Source organism: Clinocottus analis, unplaced genomic scaffold (assembly GCF_023055335.1).
Source record: "Clinocottus analis isolate CAN_PGR_092001 unplaced genomic scaffold, fCliAna1.0.p SCAF_14, whole genome shotgun sequence".
Taxonomy (NCBI): Eukaryota; Metazoa; Chordata; class Actinopteri; order Perciformes; family Cottidae; genus Clinocottus; species Clinocottus analis.
Window position 1 is genome coordinate 2,634,209 of NW_027175865.1, and position 22,928 is coordinate 2,657,136.

A 22,928-nucleotide genomic window follows, 5' to 3' on the forward strand; every position below is an offset into this window, starting at 1 on the left:
TTGGTTTGAAACTAGTAGAGCCCTAAAAAGCACCCATAAAACTTCCCGTTTAACAACAATAAAGCCAATAAAATGCAACCATTTAACTCGAGTGTACAGCACTCTCTAGTGGAAAAGAAAGTATACAACAAAGTTCATAATGACATGTTGAAGATTTATTTAATGTCAAATATTTCTTGACAAATGTGTGTCTGGTATTAAAATGCATTTAAAAAGAAAAGAAAGAGTCCAAAATCTAGGAAACCCAGGTACACAACTGAATGTCCCTGTAGATTAACAGTTCATATAAATGCAATAAATTCCAACAAGTCAAAGTCACCCCTTAAGCTACAAGTAGACAGTGCTCTTACTTTGTATTAACTGACTGTAATACAGCAGCAACAGGTTTTCTCAGTAGATTCCACACCCTTGCTTTCTAGAACAGTAACATTAACTGTTTTATGTGTCTATTATACGTATAAAAGAAACCATTTACAAAATGGTAAAACATCTAAACAACCATCCGTCATTACTTAAACCACATAATTTACAAAGAGGCGTGTTTTAAGGCACTCACCTAAGCCTGGAACTATTTTTGGAACCAAATTAATGTGACTAACTACTCCAATTTGTCCAGCAGCTGACGAATGTCCTCTTGGCCACGATAAATTCTCTTCAGGCCTCTTGGAAGATAACGGCAGGATGAAAGGTTGAGGTAGCTAAGAGCAGTCATTTGTCCGAGGACTGGCCTGCAAATATAAAGTACAGATAGCATTTCTTTTTTGACAATAATTAATAATTAGTTAATCATTTTAATGAGATTAAACCTTTAGCTCTCAAGATTTACAAATGGGAATGCTTGTTTCCGACTCATACTGCAGATTGTCTTATAAAAGTGTTAGTTCATAGTTCATTTGGACTGTGAGCGTTAAGGAGGGAAAACTATGTGTTGAGTACCTGAGGGCAGGCGGCGTTATCCTGGTCCCATTCAGGTTTAGTGAACGCAGCGTATCCGCCTCTGTGCCGTGAGCGAGGTGACTCATCGCTATCTCCAAGTCCTCCTCGGCGAAGAGCTGGTTAGCGATGTCAAGCTGCTGCAGTGTGCGACTCCACTTCTGGGTCACCATGTGAAGCCCCTTCTTTGGTGAAGGCAGCCCAACACTGCTGCTGAAGTACTGTCCCCAGAACAGACACTCAAGGTCTGCCAAAAAAAAAGGGGTTTTGATACAACGTTAGATACTAATATTATGAACATAGCTGGGAATTTTGTTAGTAAATTAAAAAATAAAAAATAAATAATAATAAAATATATATATTTAAAAGAAAATTATATATATATATATATATATATATATATAAATATATATGTATATATATATGTGTGTATATATATATATATATTTATTTTATAAATATATTTATTATTATTATTATTATTATTTATTTATAAATAAATTTATTTTATTTTTATATACATTTATTTTTATATACATATATATATATATGTGTGTGTGTGTGTGTGTGTTTGTGTGTGTGCGTGTGTACAAGAGCTGAAATGAATCAAGAATAAAGAAGAGCGGAGCAAAAGGGCGTATTTCTACGCCCCAAATTAACCTTCAAGTCATTGCGGATAAAAAATGAGTATGAGCCAATTTTAAAATCACACTTTAGTAACTTAACACCTCCAAATTGAGCAAAGTTAAAGTATATATTGCATGACTTAGTCCTACCAAGACAAGGTAGTGTTGTGAGACCGGATGGTGTGATTCGAGAACAGCCTCGCAGGTCCAACACCCGCAGCCTGGTGGAGCCAAAGAGGATGTCCCACAAGTCTTTGTCTGTCATGTAGGAATAGGAGGTGGTTGCGATACACAGCTCCTCCAGCAACGGGAAGCCTGATGTTGAGTCTGCACCGTTACGCATCGTCTTATGCAGAGGTCTGACATTCAGCATCCGGAAGGTCTGATGGGAAATGCAACCGAGGTAAAATAGATGGATGGAAGTTCCATGGGTAAACATGGTCCACACATACAGTAAACTGACTCATTACACACCGCGATGTGACACGGAAAGGGCTGAAAGTATCACTAGATAGAACTTATAGCTGCTATTAACGATTATTCTTATCAATGTATATCTGCTGGTTATTTCCTCAATACATAATTTTGCTTATAACATTACATAACAGCTCAAGGTGACTTTATTCCCCCAATTCTTGTTTTATCTGAACCAACAGAGACCAAGAAATTTAGTTTACAATAATATAAGACAAAGAAAAGCATCACATCACTGACATTGTTGCAGCCATAAGAGCATTACACTGCATATGTACAGCAGCAAAAAAAATATTATTTACTGAGGTCACTTTATTTATTTAGCAGTGATCCACCTCCAAAGAAAGGAAAATACCATTACATAAAAGATTATCAAATTCAGTCACTTTTCCATATTGTCACATATTTGTAAGTAAACGTGATAATTTGTTCACCTTGAGTTTTGGACATGCCATCTGTAATGCCTGGATGCAAACGGGAAGTTCACAATCTTTACTGTCGAGCTTTGTGTTGACCTCCAGCCACTCCAAATCAGGACAGTTGCCCCTCTGAAGCGACAAATCACATTTAATGAGTGTACAAAGTGCATCTGTGCTTGGGCTTTGTGCAATACAAAGCACACAGGTAGGAGAGAAAGGGGGAAAGGGGATCTTACAGTGATGGCAGTCAGAAGTCTGTCATTCTTTGGTCCATGAGTGAACAAAATTTGTTTGATCTGGCTCCCGTGACTTTCGAGGTACTCCAGGAGTCCCTCAACCTGGAACTATAACAAAAGCTAATTTTATACAAATTATCAATTCAATATGTACATAAACAGGTGGCAAATTAGCATCTGTGACTGGTGTATGAAATTGGACAATAACTATGAATGATTTAGTGATCTATTCTTTTTGATCCTTCATTCATTCCTGTAAGTAGACAAACATAGATGCCTAACTGTTGGATCATTTGTCCCAACTAGAAGGTTTTCATACTTGACCCAACCAAAAATGACTTGGCTGTTGCTTAAGATTTGGAGCACATGCCCCTAAATTAAACTAGTTTGACTAAATACATTAATGAATATTCTTAATCTGAAGCGGTCAGGTATCATGCTGACGGCTGCAGATACATTTTTAGGATAAATCCACAACCAACAACATGTTTTACCTTAAAACTACAACAACAACAACAACGGAGCTGATTCTAGATGTACCTCTGAATACTGGAGATTCATGCTTTGCAGAGAGCGGCTGTGTAGAGCAAGTGTTTGGAAGGCGCTCGCCGTCAGGCCCGAACAGTACGAGAGCTTGAGGGAGCGAAGGTGAGGGCAGAACTGCGACACAACCTAAAGTTGATCACAACATAAACATATTATTTATTAGGCAATATTTTTTTACATACAATATACATACACATATCTATGTATATACATATTTAAACGTGTGTGTGTGTGTGTGAGTGTGTGTGTGTGTGTTATTTGTTATTATTTTCTCGATTCATTGTCTTGTATTTAAAACGTCGGATTATAATTCCCCTGAGGTGATGCAGTAAAATTGTCAAACGAGAATCATATTTTTTAGCTTTATTGCCACAAATGACAAATAACCAACACAATTCTACAGCAAATATGTTTGAATAAAACATAACAGGAACATGATCAACACCAAAACAGACAATCTTTTCAGTTCATAAACTTATATAATAGTAGATTGAAAAGGATATCTACTTACCTCTACTGCATAGGTAACATTCTTTGACCAGTGACAGAGAGAAAAGTCTCGTAGCTGAGAGAATCTAGAGAACAAGAACTGCGGTTTGAACTTTATTTTATAAAGATATCCAAAATACAAGACAGCTAGATTAGCACACACGACATCGCAGCGCACATAAAACTACTAACACAGACCTGTTCTGTGCCAGCCAGTCGAAAGTGTCCTTAATCTTCTTCTCAGTTTTAGGTAGCTGGGATTTCCCTGGTGCGATCCAGCAGTGACCGACAGTCACTTTACGCCACAGGACCGGACTGGAGGCCGCGGCGTTCCACAGACGACAAACTCTGCCCACCCTGAAACACACACGGAGGCAGAATGACCGCCTCGCTGCTGAAGGCCTCCACCAATCATTCGAGCTGCTGCAGTTCACATCAATGACTGTCCAAATGGTCATTACTTTATTCTATTTGTGTGAAATTGTCATAATTAGCACATGAATTTTGACCACCAGATTCTAAATCAGTTCTTTCTTGAGTTCAGGTGGAACTTTAAGACAAATGTGGAGGAAATTATTCTTGTAAAACAGCATTTACAGAGAATTTACTTTGCTAGAGTTTGAATATAATAATTGGAATCATTCAATCAGACATCATTTTGTAAAGCTATATACAAAAAAGCTATGATCATATACTGAAAATGTGTTTCCGCTGAAAGTCGACAGACAATATTAAAAAGAAGGATCTGCCATTCTAATATCTGTCCCATTCATGAATGAGGTCTTAATATAAACCTCAAATTTGTAAGTATTCAGGAATCATCAGATCAAACATGTTTATTACCTGCAGAGAAATGGCACAGCACCATCTTGGACGACCACCATCTGAAAAATACTGATGAGCACCTCCTCAGGAAGACTCTGACCCCACCTGTGGTCTGTAGCTTTCTGTGGCACAAACACGTTAGTGTCCTCTTTTTCCTTCGCAACTGGCTTATTTACCAGTTTAGGCGTCGCGCGGACTGTCTTTTTTTTCTTAATCTGATTAGCTTTCCCTTTTCCTTTGGTAAGCTTCTTCTTTTTGCTTCCCTTCTTTGGGGGGGTCCAGGCCGAACCGTCGTACTGAGAAGTAGAACTGGATATGACAAGAAGCATGTCTTCCCCTTGATGGACGGTGTAGCCAAGCCGGGCCGGCCTGGAGACTCTAGCCTTTTTATGCTTCTTGGCTTTTGCATTTGTAGGCTTCCCATTGGTCCTCTTTAACGATGTCTTCCTCGCCTTTGTTGGCCCATCTTCTCCTTGACCAGATGTATTTGATGTGCTTGCCGCTGTGTCTCCTCTTCTTCCACTGTGGGTTGAAGCCACAGCTTCTGGGGAGTCCATTGTGTGCCGCTAATTATTCTTTGTCTCGAGCTTCATTCAAAGAAAGTCAGACATTGGTGGCAAAGAGACATATCGGCATCTGAAAATAGAAAAACAATAAGATAAGTCTGTGTTTATAAGAATGTAAGAGCATATATACATATTTTTCTGGCAAAAAAAACAGGAATTTACGGTTCACATTTTTGAGGTCCATTTCTTTTATTTTATGTAAATTTCATGTTTCTGACTTTATGACGTTATACATAAAAAATAAGTGAAAATATAATAGTAATCCGTGGGCACTGTTTTAGTAGTCTACTAACGTTTAGCGTATATTAAACATAATCTTGATGATGGATGACGAAGACAAGTTTACACCAAGTTGGTCGTTTTCGGATGTGTTTTCTATTTTGAAACATGCGTGCGCATCCTCGATTGTTTGTAAACGGAAGCCCACATAGTCAATTCCATTCAAGATTTAGCGTTAGTTAATACATTCATGATAATACAACGTTTTCTAACCCGTCAAATACAAACTAATCACACACACATCACACCATCCATACCTGGCAACCTAACTATGTGTACTAGCAGTTAGCTAAAATCATGAAATAGGCTGTTAACGTTGAATAAGCTAACGTTACTGGTACAATTAACGAGTCGCCGTGAAGCTCAACGAAACCAAGCAGAACAATGACATAGCAGCTGTTGCCACTTTACCAGCAAATACTATTAAATGTTTTCTGAAATTAATTTTGTTTTACTATGTTGCTATTTTGCATTACCTGCTACTAGTTCACCGAGGCGGCTCGTAGCCTCCAGCTCCAGTCTCAGTAGTAGTAGACCCACAATGCATTTCACATCCCCTCTGTGATTGGTGTAAACCTCGACCACAGCCCGCCTCCTATAAATCTATCCAATCACTGACGAGCTCACTGTTCTGTTGTGACTCCACCACGCTGTGTTGTGCAGGTCGGGAACGAAGGCGAGTTTCACGGTGGTGTAGTCTCCGGGTAAGAATTTACGCTTTTAAGTGCTGCTTTTACTGCTCGTACATTTAAAGGGATTTATAAAAGCTACTTCATGCAGCATTGCGCTTCTGCTCTGGTGTTATTCACGGAGTATTGTAGCTTAGTATGCTGTATATCGTGCAGGCAAAGTTGGTACCAACACCAGCGAGTTGGTTCCAAAAGCAGGCTAACATTAGCATGCGTAGCAACGGGAGCGATGTCGCTTTAATGCTCACATTCTGTAACGTTAGCATCGTTAGAGCCAGTGATCCACGTCTATTGTGTTGGGTTGTTTTTCAGTATGAAAATAAATTATATTATTATTATCACATGAGTAGAGCTTATATGGAATAGGTGGGGAGCTCAAAACAACCCAGAACTACAACAAAATTACAGAAAACTACACTAAATAAACTAGATAGACACTAAAAAAGCCAGATCTACACTAATTTCCAGCGTATACATTTCATAAAATAATGCAATCTAATACAACAGCCCCCTGTAGAGGTGCTGATTGCACGTGCTGGTCTGCTGTAGGTGTGTTACAATGAGGACTCCGTCCGTCCTCTCGACATCAACCAGGATTGACCAAATTTAAGGGACACCTTTAATTTACAACACAATACCATTCAACAGCACCATCTATAATGTTAGAATATTTAGATAGATTTAGCAACATTAATATAAACTGGAACGACCAGTTAACTGATGGAACACTTTTACAACCTAGTTTCTTTTTTTTCAGGCAATGAAAAGAGTTTCTTCAAGGTGGGGTCATTGTGCACACTGATGTCAACGGCAGGCCTTTCTTCTGTGTGTGCATCCACCAGGACAACACTGAAAGTATGGAACTAAATGAAAATATATAGAAATGTTACTTGTTATTGTTATTGTCTTACTTCTGTGGTGGTATTGGTATCCATATTTGTTTGTTTCCTCTGCTTTGTGAGAGTGAATGAAACAATATAGCTGTCCTTAACTAATGCATGTGAAACATCCATAGTTTTAACAGGGATGGACATCAAAATTACAAATTAACTTTTCAATTTTGCTTCTAGATGCTGATAATTGCAACTTTTTTTCTTTCTGTGTACCTGTCTTTTAAAGCACCATACAATGGAGGAGGGACAAGATTTCTCGCTTTGTGGTAAAGCGGTGATATCTGAAAGTAATCTGAGTAAGTGAAAAAAGCCACGTAGTAGTACTTCATTTATTTCTTTTGCATTATAGTATATTTATAGCACAACTCCAACACTAATTCCAAACTTCGCATCTTCAATGGTTACGTTGACATTTTTCCAAAAGCACAGATTTAATCCGGTTCAATCGCACCGTGTTTCAGCAACCTTCTCCGTGCATTACTTTTCTGCTCACTTTACAACTTTTCTTTTTTTTCAGGAGACGCGTACTTTTGGAAGCTCGTTGCAGACTTCATTGGTCCACAATCGGGTGAAGGGCTGGATCTGGATAAGGGGCCGTGCAAGAACAGACTTTTGATTCAAGTAGGACTGATAAGAGAGGACAATAATTTCCCATGGCTGGCCATTGTAAATTGGCTCGCGAAAACCTTCCCCAGTCATCATTCGGCTGACTTTCGTCGTTTGATTGAAAGAAGCATCGCAACGGCGTTGAGTCTTGGAAGAGATGCGAGGCGCACCTTCCTTGAATCAGAAGCCAACTTTAACTTTGTCGGCCCCATATGCGACAGCATAGGAGTTGAACGGCAACATCTTTTAGAAATGCGGGATTTTTCCGAGAGAGCGCAGTCAATCGAAGTCACAAACGGGTTGATTCTCGAGTTGTGCAACTTTGTCTCCAGGGAGAAAATTGCGCCGGTTGTTTTAGTCACTTGGCTTAAAAATTTCAACTCCGAGTTCTGTAAGAGCGGGAATATTCAAAAGGAATATAAAGTCCTCAGGACCAAGATAAAAAAGTTAAAACTGCATTACCGCAACTATGAGACGAGGAGTCACAGGAGGAACGCGGTGATGGAAAATCTGCTCCAGAGCCCGTTTGAACTGGTGCGGAAGAAGATCCCAAAATTGATTGTGAAGAAACGCATGAAAAGAGAGGATGCCATAATTTACGAAAAGGTTACAATCAAGGAGGAATACGACAGCGACGAAATCATGCAAGACGCAGAGCCCGAGATGAACAGGGAGCACGTGAAGAAAATGATCCTGCAAGACGAAGTCGCCGTACGGGACGAGAGCGACGAGGACATGGACGAATTCAACAGCGGAGAAGAAGGAACCTCGGGTGAAAAACAAGCGTCTCTGAACCTGCTCGACATTGCCATGCTGTCTGTCCAAAAGGTGTCGTGCATTTACGGCGGGAAGACTGAAGCGGGCAACAAGATTTGCTTGAATCTCCTCAGAAATCAGTATGCTCTGACGTGCAAGGAGCATCCGGCCATGGCGGAGTTTGAGAAAAAGCTTGACGCGCTCTGTCACGATGTGACGCTCGTTTATCCGGTGGTGTTCTTCAACTACAACGCCAATTTCCTGGTGGAAATGCACGACGCCGTGGAGCAGCAGATCTGGAGCTTCGAAAAGGAGATCATTCTGTCGACGGGAGAGAAACTCGGCCGCGACAAGCTCCCGAGCTTCAAGGACTTTGTGAATATGTCCGAAAGCGCCACGTCGCGCTACATCCACATGGCCTGCGAAGTCGTGTGCCCCAGCGACCCCGGCACGCAGAACTACAGGAAACACTGGGTCGCCTTCTGTGAGGAAAAGAGAAACCCCTCCAGGCTTACGGTAAATCAGTCCAATCAATTCACCAACCACTTTGAATCCGCGGCGGGTCTCACCCACCATCACAAAGAGATGGCGCTCTTCTTCTCCGATTTGCTGGCAATGAACAACGACAAGTGCCCGAACGTTATTCTGGAGTGTGTCGCTGCCGATGCCGGCGACTCTGTGATCCAGAGCCTCGTGTGTGTTCTGGCCATCATTTACTGCAAGATCCTCGGCCCTTACTGGCAGCTCCTGAAAAGCGGAGCCGAGTACTCGCTCTTCAGCCAGTACATGCTCTTTCTTTACCAAAGGTTCCTCGATTGGGCCAAAGATCCGTCAACAATGCTGGAGCCCGAAGAAGACACGAATGTTTTCCTGCAGTTCCCGTTGCAGGAGAAAACTTTCGACGGAGTGTTCGATTTCTGTGGCCAGTGGCACACGAACAGGGACTTAATCAGAGCTTGCCTGAAGAGGACGGTAAAGGCGATTGCAACCGTCACCGAGGACCACCTCAGGGATTTCCTGCCAGGAGGAATGTTTTCCAGCATCCCGTCACCGAAGCTGAGTTCACGCCTGGTGAGTTGCACGTTCTCTGTCTTGATGGCGGAGTATCCCTCCAGCCAGCAGCAACCTGAGGTAAGCAGAGGGCGCCCCCGGCGCAAGAGCTTGGAAACCTCTCAGGAAAATGGCGGCCGATCCGGTTCATCTGATGGCAGTTCCGATGAATCTTCCGGTTGGCGGGCGAAAAATAATATCCCAATTGGCCAGACGGACGCGATCAGTCCGCAGTTGAAGAAAATGTTCAAAAAAGAGAAGGTACCGGAAGTAGAGAACAACGATAGGGAATACATAATAACCACGGTGACCAAAAACGGGGGGCCGTGCAAGTTGCAGCCAGACGTCGACAAAATGATGCTGCGCTTTGACGGGAAAACCCGCGCTGAGAAGCGGGAAGCGCTCCGCTGTGAGATTATGTACCAGAAGATGATTCTGAACAACACGGACCGGAACTTGTACGGCGTCTTCAGCAACGCCACGCAGATGGTGACCAAGCTGAAGATCGCACTTCCCCGAGTCAAGCCCGGGTACTCTCTCGTGTGGGCGCCCAGGAAGACCAAACTAAAGCCTGTGCTCCAAGACCCGCCCCCGGATGCTGCAGCTGGTCAGACTGAAGATGGTGCAACATGAGAGCTTTTATTGCATCTCATTAAGAAAAAGTTGAAAATCATGAAGTTTGATTATGCTTTAAATATTGCCTTCATATGAATTGGCATGGTGCTGTATTGTAACGAGGCTTTTTTTTTAATGAAAGTTGAATTTTTTTGTTGTTGAAGAAAATTTAGTTTTGTATTCAAGATCAGTCAATAACCACTGCTGACTTAAAAGATGTACGAACCAATGACGGAATAAACATGTTTGTCCATATTTAGTTGTTTTCTTAGTTAATAGTTATTGAGACAAGAGTTCAGTCTTTCAAAATAAACGTGCCTCGAGTTAAAATTAATTTTCCAGCTTCTGCCAGGGTTTTGCGATAATAACGCTTGTCTTTAAAAGGTATTGGTGGCGTCACATGCGTCAGCAATGCTCGACGAGTTCATGCTTCAAGAAGCGGAAATAGGGAGGCATTCGAGAAAGGGGGGCTTATTTACACTGTGCTAAATGTTCAGGCTTGATTTGTGTATTTATTTAAGAAACTGTCAAAGAAAGAAACCAAACCCACTATGAGTCAGAATCAGGCCCCACGCCTTAATATGAACAGCCATTTGATTTTAATATTGGAATGTATTATGCAGTGTTTTTAAACAATATGAACATATTTACAGCTTCTCTGTGCATGAATCCTATCTAGTTGCGAACTGTCAAATATAAGTCGCGAGTTTAACCTTATAGACAGAAAAGACAAAAGAGTTGTTTTTAATGAGTTGTATCTGAGGCCCCGCCCACATCCGTGGTCACAGCTTATGACGATTAGTTCTAACGATGGTGCCTTTATGGTCCTCGGAAAACTGAATGAGCAATTAAACCGAGCGTAATACAGTTACAGGCGCACACAGCAGTAACCGTTAAGTATAGGGACCGATTTTGTGGACAACAACCAGTACACAAAAATAGATCAATGGACGAGCAAGAAAGAGACACATGTTTTAAAGGCGAGAAAGTAATTTAACGACACTCGTTTCTCACTTATTCGCAATGTACGACTATATGAGTGAACAGGCAAACAATAAACGATGACAGACACTTACGAGGGGTAAGCGAAGGCAACAGAAGGGGCGGGAACTTTGCGTAAGAGTCCACCATTCTTTAAGTTGGGAAAGACTGAATGGGAATAACGCAGTCACAGTTTCACCCAGACTTGTGCTCTTTTGGCCGGAGTCAGCGCTACAATGTCCGGCAGCTGGTGGAGCAGCGCGGCGGTGACCCACGCGCTGGTGGCCCTGTTCGCCATGGGCTCCTGGATTTCCGTTAACAGTCTGTGGGTTGAGCTCCCGGTGATTGTCAAAGTGCTGCCCGAAGGTCAGTGTTCGAGAGATAACACACCGTATCTGGATTGTGGTCTATTTGTTTATAAATCCTTTGTCATAACACAGTCACTTCACTTGGACCTTTTTCTTTATTACTCAATATTTAGGATAAGAGCCCGGAAGCCTGCGACGTTAGCGCGAGCGCTATTGCCAAATGCTAATCTAGCTAACGTTAGCTGTACATTTACCTCGAGCACTGCAGGTGTAACGTCACTATTAATGGTTCCGACATGCTTAGTTAAGTGTGTAGAAGTCCATTGCATTTCCGGGTATAACATGATTAGTATCTATGAATATAAATAGCAGTCTGCATAACACGCGTCTTCTCTAGTGATGGAATAAAGACATTTGGGGAAGGCAGCTCCTGCAGGTGTTACTGTAATTACTGTCCCCTTTCACTGACACTCTATTGTTTATTCGGTACATTTCAGAGGAGAATATTAAACTCATTATTTCACTACAAGTATCTGGCAGCTGTAGTTCTTAAAAAGCATGTGTTCACCAGCTACAACTTAAAAGTTTAGAGGTCAATTTAAGAATAATTATTCCTATTCCATTAAAAAGCACAGAGACAATGGGTTCTGGAGGTGCTTTCTCACTGACAGCTGTCACGTCTTGCAAGCAGATTCCTCCGTTTCATTTTTATGTAGGAATCAGAATCAGAAACATATATTACCACGTATGTTTTCACGTTTAAGGAATCTGACTTGGCAGGTGGTGCATAACAATAAACAGTGGAAGAAATATGAGCATGACATTTACAAATGAATGTACAATAGTACATAAAATTCAAAATGTGTGAAAAATAAATAGTAATAAAGTGCATAGATAACAGTACTTTAGACAAGTAAGGACAATTGAAAGTGACAAGTGTATTTAAATATGAGGTATTAAGGGACGGTATTACTGTAGCAAAAGAAGTAGAAGCCTAAAGAAAAGCACCAGTTGTCAATCCCAAAACATTGTCATATTGTTTTATTAGAAAGATATACAAACTATTTAATATGATGTTATTTTTTTACTTAACGGATAGTTGTCCTTGTCCTAGGGTGGCGCCTGCCTGCCTATCTCTCAGTGCTAATAGCGTTTGGGAACATCGGTCCGATAGCAGTGACCGTCACGCACCACTGCGCTCCGGGCCGCCTGAACGAGCGCCTGGTCATCCACTGCATCCAGGCGCTGGCCGTCGTGGTGTCCGCTCTCCTGGCCGTCTTCTGGTCGCACACCGTCACCGTAGCCGGAGGTGAAAGGTCGCTGCTCTTTCTGCTCTTCACCTTCGTGCTGTCTCTGGTCTGCTGCACCTCCAACGTCACCTTCCTGCCCTTCATGTTCCGTTACCCGCCTCAGTACATCCGTACGTTCTTCATCGGCCAGGGCTTCAGCGCCTTGTTCCCCTGCGTCGTGGCTTTGGGGCAAGGCGTCGGCAAGCTGGAGTGCCCAACTGTGAATGGCACGGTGCGGCCGCAGTATTTGAAGGAGAACTTTCCGGCGCAGAACTTCTTCTGGTTCTTGTGCGTCATGCTGTCCGTCTCGGCTCTGAGCTTCCAGGCGCTGATGCAGAGGCAGAAGAAGTCGCAGGGCATCGCACCGCAACAGGAGGCGGACGACACGGCGGCGGCCAAAAACGGAGAGGAAACGCACCCGCTGCACGACGGGGGGACGCCGGTGTCCGAGGATCGGGTGCAGGTAGAGGAACAGCCGCAGACCTTTTGGACGCGGCGGAACATTTTTCTGCTGTCACTGCTCGTCGTCTCCAACGCCCTCACCAACGGCGTGCTGCCGTCTGTGCAGAGCTTCTCCTGTTTGCCCTACGGGTCCATGACCTTTCACCTCTGCGTGGTCCTGGGCAACATCGCCAACCCACTGGCCTGCTTCCTCGCTATGTTTATGGTCCTGAGGTGAGAACACATAGGAGACGTTGAACACATGCATTCATTTCAAGATATTGCTCCTCAAGTGATTTCGGCGACAGTGTTCTGATGGTTTGCCTCGTTGTTGTCCTCCAGGTCCTCCACGGGGCTGAGCCTCCTGTTTTTAGCAGGAGGAGTATTCGCCGCGTATCTCCTGGCATTAGCGGCACTCAGTCCCTGCCCCCCACTTTTGGGGACCTCTGCTGGCAAGGCCTTAGTGGTGAGTGGAAATACATATAAAGAAAGGATATCATTTAAAAGGTTTCGATGCCAACCCTGGATTTTCAGTCCCAATAAACAAAACAATGCCTTCATCAATACATTACTCTGATTGATTTTTTTTCCAGGTAATAAAAGTCAAAATTGTCACAAAAAAAATGGCAACATTTTAAAACCATTTGATTAGGAACAATTTACAAATCTTTATAACATATTTTAGTCTGTATGAATAAAGTATTATTTTTTGCATACTGCCAAATACCAGGATGTACTCGAACATCCTGGTATGTTTGACACACTACATACTGAATAATGTGCTCGTACTGTTATTGGAGCGCACCTTCATCTTATCAGATCCTTCAGACACAGAAGCCTCGTCGGTGGGTTTTCTTCTCCCTCTTCACAGTGTCCACCACTGATTTCAGCTATCCGCTTGTGCCCCCTATAGGTCATCTCTGGGATTATCTTTACTGGACTCTACTCCTACCTGAAGGTGGTGATTGGGACTTTGCTGCACGAGGCGGGGCACGCCGCCCTGCTGTGGGGCGGCATCTCCATCCAGGCCGGCTCCCTCATCGGGGCCCTCACCATGTTCCCTCTGGTTAACTTCTATCCCGTGTTCCAGTGGGCTGAGGAATGTGTGAATAACTGCACTTAACTTAGATATATCATTTTTTTAAGTGTTTTTTTTTTTTTTAGAGACACAGTTCCTTTTTATTCCATATGGGAAATGACTGTTTTAACCCAGTTTTAGGGGCTTAGGGAACCAGATCTGTCTCGGCCTCAGATCCGGAGAAAACATTCCTCCATAATGGAAGCATTGTTATGCTGCACAATGGCCAAGAGGAGGTAACACACATAGGAGGTAGTAATACCAAAAGTGCTTTGTGTGGTATTTTGAATCTCTGTGGCAAAAACAGCAGCTGAAGGATTATTTTTTCTTCCACAACAGACCAAAAAAAAAAGTACTCAGGGACACAATCATTAACTTATTGATCCACATCGGTTGCTCAATCTAATCAATGCAAAATACTCACACTACTAGAAACTACAGATAGGAAGATCACAGAAGGAATTTAGACATTGGAATTAAAATGTAATTATTGTGACAGGCCAAACTACTCAAAGAATGGAAAGTAGTCGTTTCCTTTCTGTTTGGTCTATTTTTAAATGTTCGTCTACCTCTTTGCTTTCATTCCACTGTGAGCAGATTACTGTTATTATTTTGAAATGGTTTCAGTTGACCCACAAAGAGAAAGTGTATGATTTGTCATGAAGGTAAATGGATCATGGATGCAGTGATTTCATGCCAAACTAATGCTTCTGTGCCTGAAAACTGTTGGACAGCCTCTCGGTGTCCTTTGTACTTTGTACCGTCTTTTATTAACCGCGCTGCGACAGTGCAGCAGATTTAACGGCTTCATTAAACTCTGCAGACGAAGAATACCTGTTAACGTCGACGACGTTTCATGGTGTGAAAAGAAAAGCTGTTCAATGCTGTGCCTTTTAAATAAACTGATCGTTTGAACAGTTGAGTGATTGAGGTGCTTTTCCTTTCTTTCATGACGGCCATTTTGTCAAGTTGCTGATGTTCATGTATTATAAAGTCTATGAAATAATTTATGAACAATAAAGCTACTGAACTGAAGAATTGTTCTAGTTTCCATGCATTCATTCGAAAAATAAAGTATACACATGTTAAGAGTATATTTAAATAAAGTACATATTAAAGAGCATTGCTAATGCTACTTTTGATAATAAAGGAATTTTATGACATTTTAGGAAATGCGCTTAATTTTCTTGCCAAAAGTTTGCAGAGAAGATTAATATCAGTCATGTCTGCATATTATGAAGCTATGGCCAGTTAGCTTAGCTTAGCATGAAGACAGAAAATGGAGAAACAGTGAACCAGGCTTTTTTTTTTTTAAATGTAAATAAAATAATTATTCAAGCCATCTCCCTCTGTTTCCAGACTTTATGCTAAGCTAAGCTAACTGGTTGTTGCAATATTTTGAACGTTTATGAGCGTGATATTTATATTCCACTAACTTGGCAAAGAGAAAAGGTGCATTTCCCAAAAACGTTGAACTTTTCCTTTAAATATTGGACAAACGTTGCCTCACATGATCAATCTAATAAAAACAGATGGGATTTTTTAGTTTTCACACAACAATATTGATCCTTGTTTTTACTAGTCCACCTTCAATCACCCTCTGAAATGTGGAGTTGTGTAGCTGAACTGTGTCGACCCCCATCCGTCACCTCTTGCTCCCATGATCCCCTTAAGCAGAATTAACAAATTCTTGAATGCGTCTCATTCATAAAAAACAAATAAAAGAAAATTCCTTCAAGGAAATTCCCCTGAAAATAAAGGTCAAAGCGCAACATGTGATGTTTACGGCTCATCCTCAGAGTCCTGACAGTGGAGGTACTCGAGGTTGAGACAATGAGCGGTTATATCAGACATGTGTCATGGTTACATGCACACACACACACACACACACCCGTACCAGAGGAGGGTTTAATCCCCTCGTACACACACACGCGCGCACACACAGAGTTTACTGCAAAGGACTTTGGCTTCCTTTTCCCTGCAGAAAACTCCAAACTCCCCAGGAGCAGCATGTGAGTATCTGCAGGGATGCATTTCATTTATGAACTGGTTTAAAAGTGTGTGTGTGCAACCAGGAAACTCTTTTTTTTATCATCAAATATGTTCAGACTGTCAATCAAAACATGTGGCTGTTTGAAACAGATGTATTTGACGATTAGATAATATTCTGTTTATATGAGAAAAAAATCACAATTGTGCTTGTTTCTTTTTTAACGTAGTTTCTGCTTTGAGGAATTCCTCCTCCGACTCTTTCTTATCACCGATCAAAGGCTCTTTTTCTCACTGATCAATGCACCGGTCAGATGTTTTCTCAGTGTTGCGCAACAGTTAGCGGTCGGTGGTCGTGTTGTGCTTTGCCGCATGCTGCTCGGGGTTTCAGCGGGTTGAACCCGGCACCCTGCCTGCGATCAGAGCAAGACAAGCGGCCGTGGAAGAACTCACGTTTTCTGCTCACGTTGGCGACAGAAAATCTGCAAGAAAAATCCTCCATCGTTCCACCTGGCGGACAGTAAACATTAACCAAACGCAGGGTCCGTTTAACAAGTGCTGGCAGAGAGGATGCTTCCTCTCTGTGGCGTTAATCGGTGACATTTCCTTCACTTATCTTCTTTTTTTAATTCTCCTTCTGCTGCTGCGATGAGGCAGTCATGCACACGATAAATTGAGTTTTTTTTCTCCCATCGGTAATAAAAAAACAAATGAACAGACTTCCATTCATAATCTCCACATCGCAGCACTTTGACTATAACCATCCTTTCTCCGATTCCCCTCATCCTCGACCTAAAAGCACGTTGTGACTCTTCATCTTAATGGTTAACGTTGCATTTTTGTCCCCAGTATTCACCGACAAGGCCGTCTTACGTCAATACTGCTTGGGTGTGATTTGCAGATATTTGGGGATGTCAGCAATCCAATAGAGTCTAAAGGGCTCTTCGTCTGTCAGGCGCTCAAATGCCAAAAGCAAAACAACAGTTTATTGCACATATTGTTGCTCTATAATACTTTACAGGTCCATCAATTTCTAATAATTTGCCCGAGTGGTGTCCCTGAAAGAACTAATCTGCTCACTAAAATACATTTTTGTTTTCATTGAGCGTTCTCGGGCGATGCAGCCCACACACACACACACACACACACACTGATAATAACAGTTTCACACTTGAGGTCAGAGTTCATTTGATGTACTCGGTGTGTTTGCTTCCTTAGCGCGAGAAGCGCACCTCCGCCATGTCGCTGCTCACCCACCTGCTGGCGTGTCTGTTCGGGATGGGCTCCTGGGTCTCCATCAACGGCCTGTGGGTGGAGCTGCCCCTCATCGTGCCCCAGATCCCCGAGGGTTGGTACCTGCCCTCGTACCTCTCCGTCCTCATCCAGATGGCCAACGTGGGGCCCCTCTTCGTCACCCTGATGCACCGCTTCCGGCCGGGGGCCCTGAACGAAGCGGCCGTGGTGTACGCCATCGTCGGCCTGGGCACCGCCGCCAGCTTCCTGCTGGCGTTCTTCTGGAAGGAGACCGCCGTGGTGGCGGGCGCTCCTCGCAGCGTGGCCCTGCTGGTCTTGACGTTCTTCCTCGCCACCGTCGACTGCACCTCCTCCGTCACCTTCCTCCCCTTCATGATGCGCCTCAAGGCTCAGTACCTGACCACGTACTACATCGGGGAGGGCTTGAGCGGCCTGCTGCCCGCCCTGGTGGCTCTGATCCAGGGCGTCGGGGTGGTCCGCTGCTTAAACAGCACCCGGTCTTCGAACCACACGCTGAACTCCTCCTCCGACGGCGCGGTGACCTTTGACCTGCAGGCTCAGTACCAGCCGGCCAACTTCTCCGCCGAGGTGTTTTTCTTCTTCCTCGGCGCCATGATGCTGGTGTGCCTGGCGGCGTTCCTGCTGCTGAACTACCACCCGTCCGTGGCCAGGGAGCGTCCCAGCGGCCGGTACGCCGGCAGGGAGAAGGACAAGTCGGACGACAGGAAGCGGGCGGAGCAGAAGCCCATGATGGACCCGTACAGACCCGCGGGCCAGAAGCGCGGCAGCAGCTTCGGCACCGGCTCGTACAGCTGGACGCAGGTGTTTTACATATTCGTGATCCTGGCCTGGGTCAACGCTCTGACCAACGTGGTGCTGCCCTCGGTGCAGTCGTACTCCTGCCTGCCGTACGGGAACAACGCCTATCACCTATCAGCCACCATGGCTGCCGTGGCGAACCCTCTGGCCTGCTTCATCGCCATGTTCCTCCCCATAAGGTGAGCGTGTGGTTTGACACGCCTTTTTTAATGATACTCAGGTTGATAATGTTTTAATACATGCATTCTCTCTCATGTCCAGCAGGGGGAGACTCCTCTGTGCAAAATGCACATTATCAATTCCAATTAGTTTTTAGTATTTTGTTTTGAGATACTGACAAAAAGGTTTAACAGTTGATTTGGAAACCAAATTGGATTCCTGACGTCTTCAGGAAAAAAAGTCAAATTGATTGTGTAGAGATAAATTGTGTAGAAGATGTATTATAATATTGTGTCGTCAGTCTTTGTGCTCATCGAAACAACGCAAACATCAATCTCTGAGCAGCCCAGTGGAGCTGCAACTTATTAAAACACATATAAGTCTTACTTATGAACACTTTTGTAAGACGTCATGTTCACTTGTGTGGTTTCCCCGCAGGTCTCTGCTGCTGATGGGGGCCCTCACGGTGACCGGCAGCGGGGTCGGCGCCTTCATAATGAGCATGGCGGCGTTGAGTCCATGTCCGCTGCTGGTTAATGAAACATCCGGCGGCGTCATCATCGTGAGTAGGAGCCTGCTCGGCCTCTTTTACCCAACAGATCCTCCTACTCACCCTCCTCCTCCTCCTCTTCCTCCTCTTCCTCCACCAGGTGCTGGCCTGGGTCCTGTTTGTTCTCACTCTGTCCTACGTGAAGGTCATCATCGGGCTCATCCTGCGCGACGAGGGCCACAGCGCCCTCGTGTGGTGCGGGGCGGTAGTGCAGCTGGGCTCCCTGCTGGGAGCCGTGACCATGTTCCCCGCGGTCAGCGTGTACAGCTTCTTCTCATCCGGGGACCCGTGCAACACCAGATGCGAATAAAGACTCCACATCCGGCGTTTGAACCCAGATATTCAACAAGACGAGAACATTTTCTCTCTTGTGTTACAAGGAAAGCTGTAACGTACTTGTACAGACAGTAAAGACAAGTACAACTCTTGCATTGAAAAAAGTACCTGGAAGTGTTCACTGTGCAGTGAGATGTTCTGGCTATAGTTTAATCTACAACGATGCATCATATTCTATAAAATCAGCATTTGTAGCATCCCGTGGGAAGCAAGTATCACCTTTTTTAGTATATAAAACAGCCCGTTTATAGTGGCATGATACATTTTTTCCAGCTGATCCAACACACACTTCTTTTATTTTTTAAAGTAGTTTATTTAGCTCAAGAAGTTAGGAGACATTTATATTTTATACTTTTCACAACACAGAAAGAAACACTTCACCCTTCATTTCATCACAAGCATTAAAAATCCCCAAATTTGGATATAATTTATTTTGTAAAGGAGTAAACAGGAGAAGTATAACTCAACAACAGTACAAGTATGTGCTCGAGTAAATGTACTTATTTACCTTCCAGCACTGGATAAAGCTCCTCTGAAGCTTCTATCAGGAGCAAAAGTCCATTTAATTGACAAATAAGCAGGTTGAGCATTTAAAGATTAACCAATAGATTACATGAGATTATATAAATGTTCATAAAGAGTGGCGTTACTATAAAATACAGATTTGCTCTTTGTTCTACTCATTAACTCATTTGTCAAGTCTTTAGTCTCTTTAAACACACAAACGAGTTGAATTACTTGTAATCTCATAATTACGCAATCACATTTTTCCATTTTGCATATTATTTTCCATATTCATATTGTATATTCTTTGATATGATATTAGACTGTAAAGATATAATGCCAACATTAAAGAACACAGCACTCACACATCAGATACAGCTCAACATAAAACCATCAAACAATGATTACAAAATGTATAGTTTTCTAAAAAATAGCTTACAAGAGACTAATCTGTAAAATCTCCTGATTTCCATAATATTTCCATATGATTATGTCATCATTTACATACTCCATTATTCATTCTTTGCTTTGCATTTTGACTTCAGAGGCTGAAACCGATGAATCATTCGGCTTCTCGTGAATCCAATGCCGTCATTTCTCCATCAAAGCATTTTTGCTACGGCTAAACGTCCATCATGCATTGCTCCAAAGTCTACATTAACAGATTTCTAGGATCAGATGATGGTTGTTTCTTATGAATAAATAATCATTTGAATTTCCCTCAGAGTTCAAGATATGAAGTCGAAATTCAGAGCGTATGTTTTGCCTACGCGCGGCTAAAGATGCTAACAGATAGCCGCGCAAACAACAGCAACAGTGAACCTGAAGAGGCCGCAACCAGACGGGAGGCTTTGAAAAGTGAAGCCAAGGCAGACTGTCAACCTGCATTCTCTCTCCTGACCACCAGGGGGCGACTCCTCTGGTTGTATAGAAGTCTATGAGAAAATGACTCTCCTTCTCTCTTGATTTATTCCCTCAGTAAACATTGTAAACGTGATTTTACGTCTCAATCTCTAGTTTCAAGTCTTCTTCAATGCAGCGTGATGTTCATTTAGTAGATTATGCTCCATTTCGACCATAAAGGGGCGGGGCTACAAGGTGATTGACGGGTCGCTACCACGCCGTCGTCCGTGTTTTCTTTTACGCTTTTATAGTTCATGAAAGTCAACTCTGACAGTTTTTGGTTGCTCAATATTAAAATATGAACTCTGATTAGCTTCCTTTACTGTAAAACTGTTGTGCTACATTTCTTGTATTAAACGATCCAAATACAGTTATTAGTATTAATAATATTCAATATTGTTATATCATATATTTACTATTATTGTTGTTGATGTTGTAGCAGTCTCATACACTATCATACTCGGTTGATTGTGTTGTTAATAGTTGTTATTATCATTAATAACCACTGCATGAGCTATACTTACTTATCAGATGGCCGCCGTGCTGCTAAAGCTCCGCATGGCCAGAAGCGAGCGTTTGAGTAGCAGAACAGCTCTCCCTGCGTGAAGAGGTAAAGCGCAGGATGCACAACACTCGCTACAGACAGCAGGAATATATACGTAGACATGGCCATGCATTTATTCAGTTTGACAACATCCCTTATGCTTTGTATCGAAGTAACTGGGAAGTAACAGAACAAGGTGAGGACGGCGGTGGCCCGGACCGTCATCAGGGCTCTCCTCTTCCCGGGGTGCAGCTCGTCCCTGCCCGGGCCGCACTTCCTCAGCACCCCGGCGATCCTGTGGCTGCACCAGACCATCATGGTCGCCATGGCCGTCATCACGCAGAGCGGGATGACGGTCACCTCGGGTTCCTTCAGGGAGAAGGAGGAGTCGGGAGCCAAGACGGTCAGCGTGGCGAGCGGCACGGAGAGGAGCCACACCGCCAGAGCGCACAGCTCCCTGAAGCGGTAGGTCTTCAGCAGAGGGTACGAGGTGGGGTGGATCACCGCCACGTAGCGCTCCAGGCAGATGAAGGACAGGCCCATCGGGCCCCCGATTTGCACGTACACCAGCATGAAGCGAGAGATGTGAGCGTGGACTTGCTTCTGCAAGATCACGGAGATGAGATGCGCGATGGAGATCATGTACTGCACGTTGTGGAAGAGGGCCAAGTTGATGTTCAGGACGTCCGTCGTCTTCTTGGACGTGCAGGTGAGCCACAGCAGTTTGATGATCACCGGCTTTCCCACGAGGAGAGTGACGATGTCGACCACCGAGAGGACCACGATCTGGTGAGAGGAATACTCACACGGTTTGCTGTCGTTCAGCATCCTACCAGACTGCTGGACAGTGAAAGAAACAAGGCATCAGAGAGGCCGATGGGCATTGAAACAACTGTATTTACTTAGTTTTATCTTTTGAATATGAAAAGCAAAGCAACATGAATACAGAGTGACGTAAACTTTGCGGCAAAATGTCTCGGCTGAAAGGGTTTCAACATACAAACAGTATTTTCTGTGCAATTTGAATTCTATAAAACACACAGAAAGCAATATTATTCAACCTTTTCCCCAGTACAGATGGACTTCTTTAAAGACACATGTATATTCCAGAATATCTTGAACCAGAATAAAGCAAATCGCTTGAAAGAAATCATCAAAAGCAAACTTTTTAAAAGCAAAATCAAAAGTCAAGTCAAAAGCGTTGTGCTGCCAGGTAATAAAACCATATAATATACATGTTTATACATGATGTTAAGCAGATATATGAAACAATATCAAACTAAGTCATAACGCTAATCCTTGTCAAGTATACCTATAATAAGAAAAGATAATCCTTTATTGGTCCCTCAGTGGGGAAATTACAGGATTACAGCAGCGTTGCTCACAAAGTAAATAAAGATAAAAATCAAGTAATATAAATAAACAGTGGAACGGTAATAAAATAAATTAAGAATTAAACAGTAAGAAGAATATTAAATCTACAGATGGAATAAAAAGGTGTATAAACATACTTAAACGTAATGGATATTGCACTAAAAGACATTTAAATGTGATGTATATTGCATATAATTATAGTTATATATCATTTAGTCTTCAGAGCTTACCAGGTGTATTCAGCTGCTGCTCGGACCTTTCCCACAGACTGCTGTTAAAACGACTGTTTAGTTGAAAAAGGAGGCCTGATTTTCATAATAGGTGTGAGGCAGTCCAGCAAAACCAACAAACATCACGCGCTGATTTTCCTAACAGGTTCGGCCGTGACAGACGGGTC

General features: G+C 43.1%; 4 protein-coding genes across 6 annotated transcripts; 3 read left to right on the forward strand and 1 right to left on the reverse strand.

Annotated features, from left to right (window-relative positions):
* Positions 1-133: 133 nt before the first annotated feature.
* On the reverse strand, positions 134-5,939 carry fbxl6 (F-box and leucine-rich repeat protein 6). The gene is made up of 10 exons (XM_068575753.1): positions 5,870-5,939; positions 4,567-5,184; positions 3,922-4,080; positions 3,746-3,809; positions 3,229-3,360; positions 2,689-2,796; positions 2,468-2,581; positions 1,710-1,941; positions 937-1,180; positions 134-728 (listed from the first exon to the last, which is right to left on the reverse strand). The coding sequence occupies exons 2-10, from the start codon at positions 5,103-5,105 to the stop codon at positions 599-601; spliced, it is 1,722 nt and encodes a 573-aa protein (XP_068431854.1). The 5' UTR covers positions 5,106-5,184; positions 5,870-5,939; the 3' UTR covers positions 134-598.
* A 93-nt stretch (positions 5,940-6,032) lies between these two features.
* On the forward strand, positions 6,033-10,377 carry LOC137784404 (uncharacterized). Of its 2 annotated transcripts, none has more exons than XM_068575014.1 (4): positions 6,033-6,097; positions 6,840-6,937; positions 7,202-7,271; positions 7,493-10,377. In XM_068575014.1, the coding sequence occupies exons 2-4, from the start codon at positions 6,884-6,886 to the stop codon at positions 10,018-10,020; spliced, it is 2,652 nt and encodes an 883-aa protein (XP_068431115.1). In that variant the 5' UTR covers positions 6,033-6,097; positions 6,840-6,883; the 3' UTR covers positions 10,021-10,377. The 2 variants fall into 2 exon arrangements, with proteins under 2 accessions (XP_068431115.1, XP_068431116.1); XM_068575015.1 differs by having other exon boundaries at positions 7,205-7,271.
* Positions 10,378-10,825: 448 nt separating this feature from the next.
* On the forward strand, positions 10,826-15,059 carry slc52a2 (solute carrier family 52 member 2). 2 transcript variants are annotated; one of them, XM_068576399.1, is made up of 5 exons: positions 10,826-11,349; positions 12,406-13,043; positions 13,149-13,255; positions 13,364-13,487; positions 13,935-15,059. In XM_068576399.1, the coding sequence occupies exons 1-5, from the start codon at positions 11,220-11,222 to the stop codon at positions 14,142-14,144; spliced, it is 1,209 nt and encodes a 402-aa protein (XP_068432500.1). In that variant the 5' UTR covers positions 10,826-11,219; the 3' UTR covers positions 14,145-15,059. The 2 variants fall into 2 exon arrangements, with proteins under 2 accessions (XP_068432500.1, XP_068432499.1); XM_068576398.1 differs by having other exon boundaries at positions 12,406-13,255.
* A 2,268-nt stretch (positions 15,060-17,327) lies between these two features.
* On the forward strand, positions 17,328-19,195 carry slc52a3-2a (solute carrier family 52 member 3-2a). Its single transcript, XM_068575869.1, has 3 exons — positions 17,328-18,340; positions 18,759-18,882; positions 18,971-19,195. The coding sequence occupies exons 1-3, from the start codon at positions 17,328-17,330 to the stop codon at positions 19,178-19,180; spliced, it is 1,347 nt and encodes a 448-aa protein (XP_068431970.1). The 3' UTR covers positions 19,181-19,195.
* The last annotated feature ends 3,733 nt before the right edge of the window (positions 19,196-22,928 follow it).

Bases quoted from the DNA above. Each gene is read 5' to 3' on its own strand.
- slc52a2 (XM_068576398.1), top strand. From the start codon at position 11,220: ATGTCCGGCAGCTGGTGGAGCAGCGCGGCGGTGACCCACGCGCTGGTG. The intron at 11,350-12,405 runs GTCAGTGTTCGA...TCCTTGTCCTAG, and splicing joins TGTCAAAGTGCTGCCCGAAG to GGTGGCGCCTGCCTGCCTAT. The intron at 13,256-13,363 runs GTGAGAACACAT...GTTGTCCTCCAG, and splicing joins GCTATGTTTATGGTCCTGAG to GTCCTCCACGGGGCTGAGCC.
- LOC137784404 (XM_068575014.1), top strand. From the start codon at position 6,884: ATGTCAACGGCAGGCCTTTCTTCTGTGTGTGCATCCACCAGGACAACA. The intron at 6,938-7,201 runs GTATGGAACTAA...TGTCTTTTAAAG, and splicing joins CCACCAGGACAACACTGAAA to CACCATACAATGGAGGAGGG. The intron at 7,272-7,492 runs GTAAGTGAAAAA...CTTTTTTTTCAG, and splicing joins GATATCTGAAAGTAATCTGA to GAGACGCGTACTTTTGGAAG.
- fbxl6 (XM_068575753.1), bottom strand. From the start codon at position 5,105: ATGGACTCCCCAGAAGCTGTGGCTTCAACCCACAGTGGAAGAAGAGGA. The intron at 2,582-2,688 runs GTAAGATCCCCT...TTGTCGCTTCAG, and splicing joins GACTTCTGACTGCCATCACT to AGGGGCAACTGTCCTGATTT. The intron at 729-936 runs GTACTCAACACA...TTATATTTGCAG, and splicing joins ATAACGCCGCCTGCCCTCAG to GCCAGTCCTCGGACAAATGA.
- slc52a3-2a (XM_068575869.1), top strand. From the start codon at position 17,328: ATGTCGCTGCTCACCCACCTGCTGGCGTGTCTGTTCGGGATGGGCTCC. The intron at 18,341-18,758 runs GTGAGCGTGTGG...GTTTCCCCGCAG, and splicing joins GCCATGTTCCTCCCCATAAG to GTCTCTGCTGCTGATGGGGG. The intron at 18,883-18,970 runs GTGAGTAGGAGC...TTCCTCCACCAG, and splicing joins CATCCGGCGGCGTCATCATC to GTGCTGGCCTGGGTCCTGTT.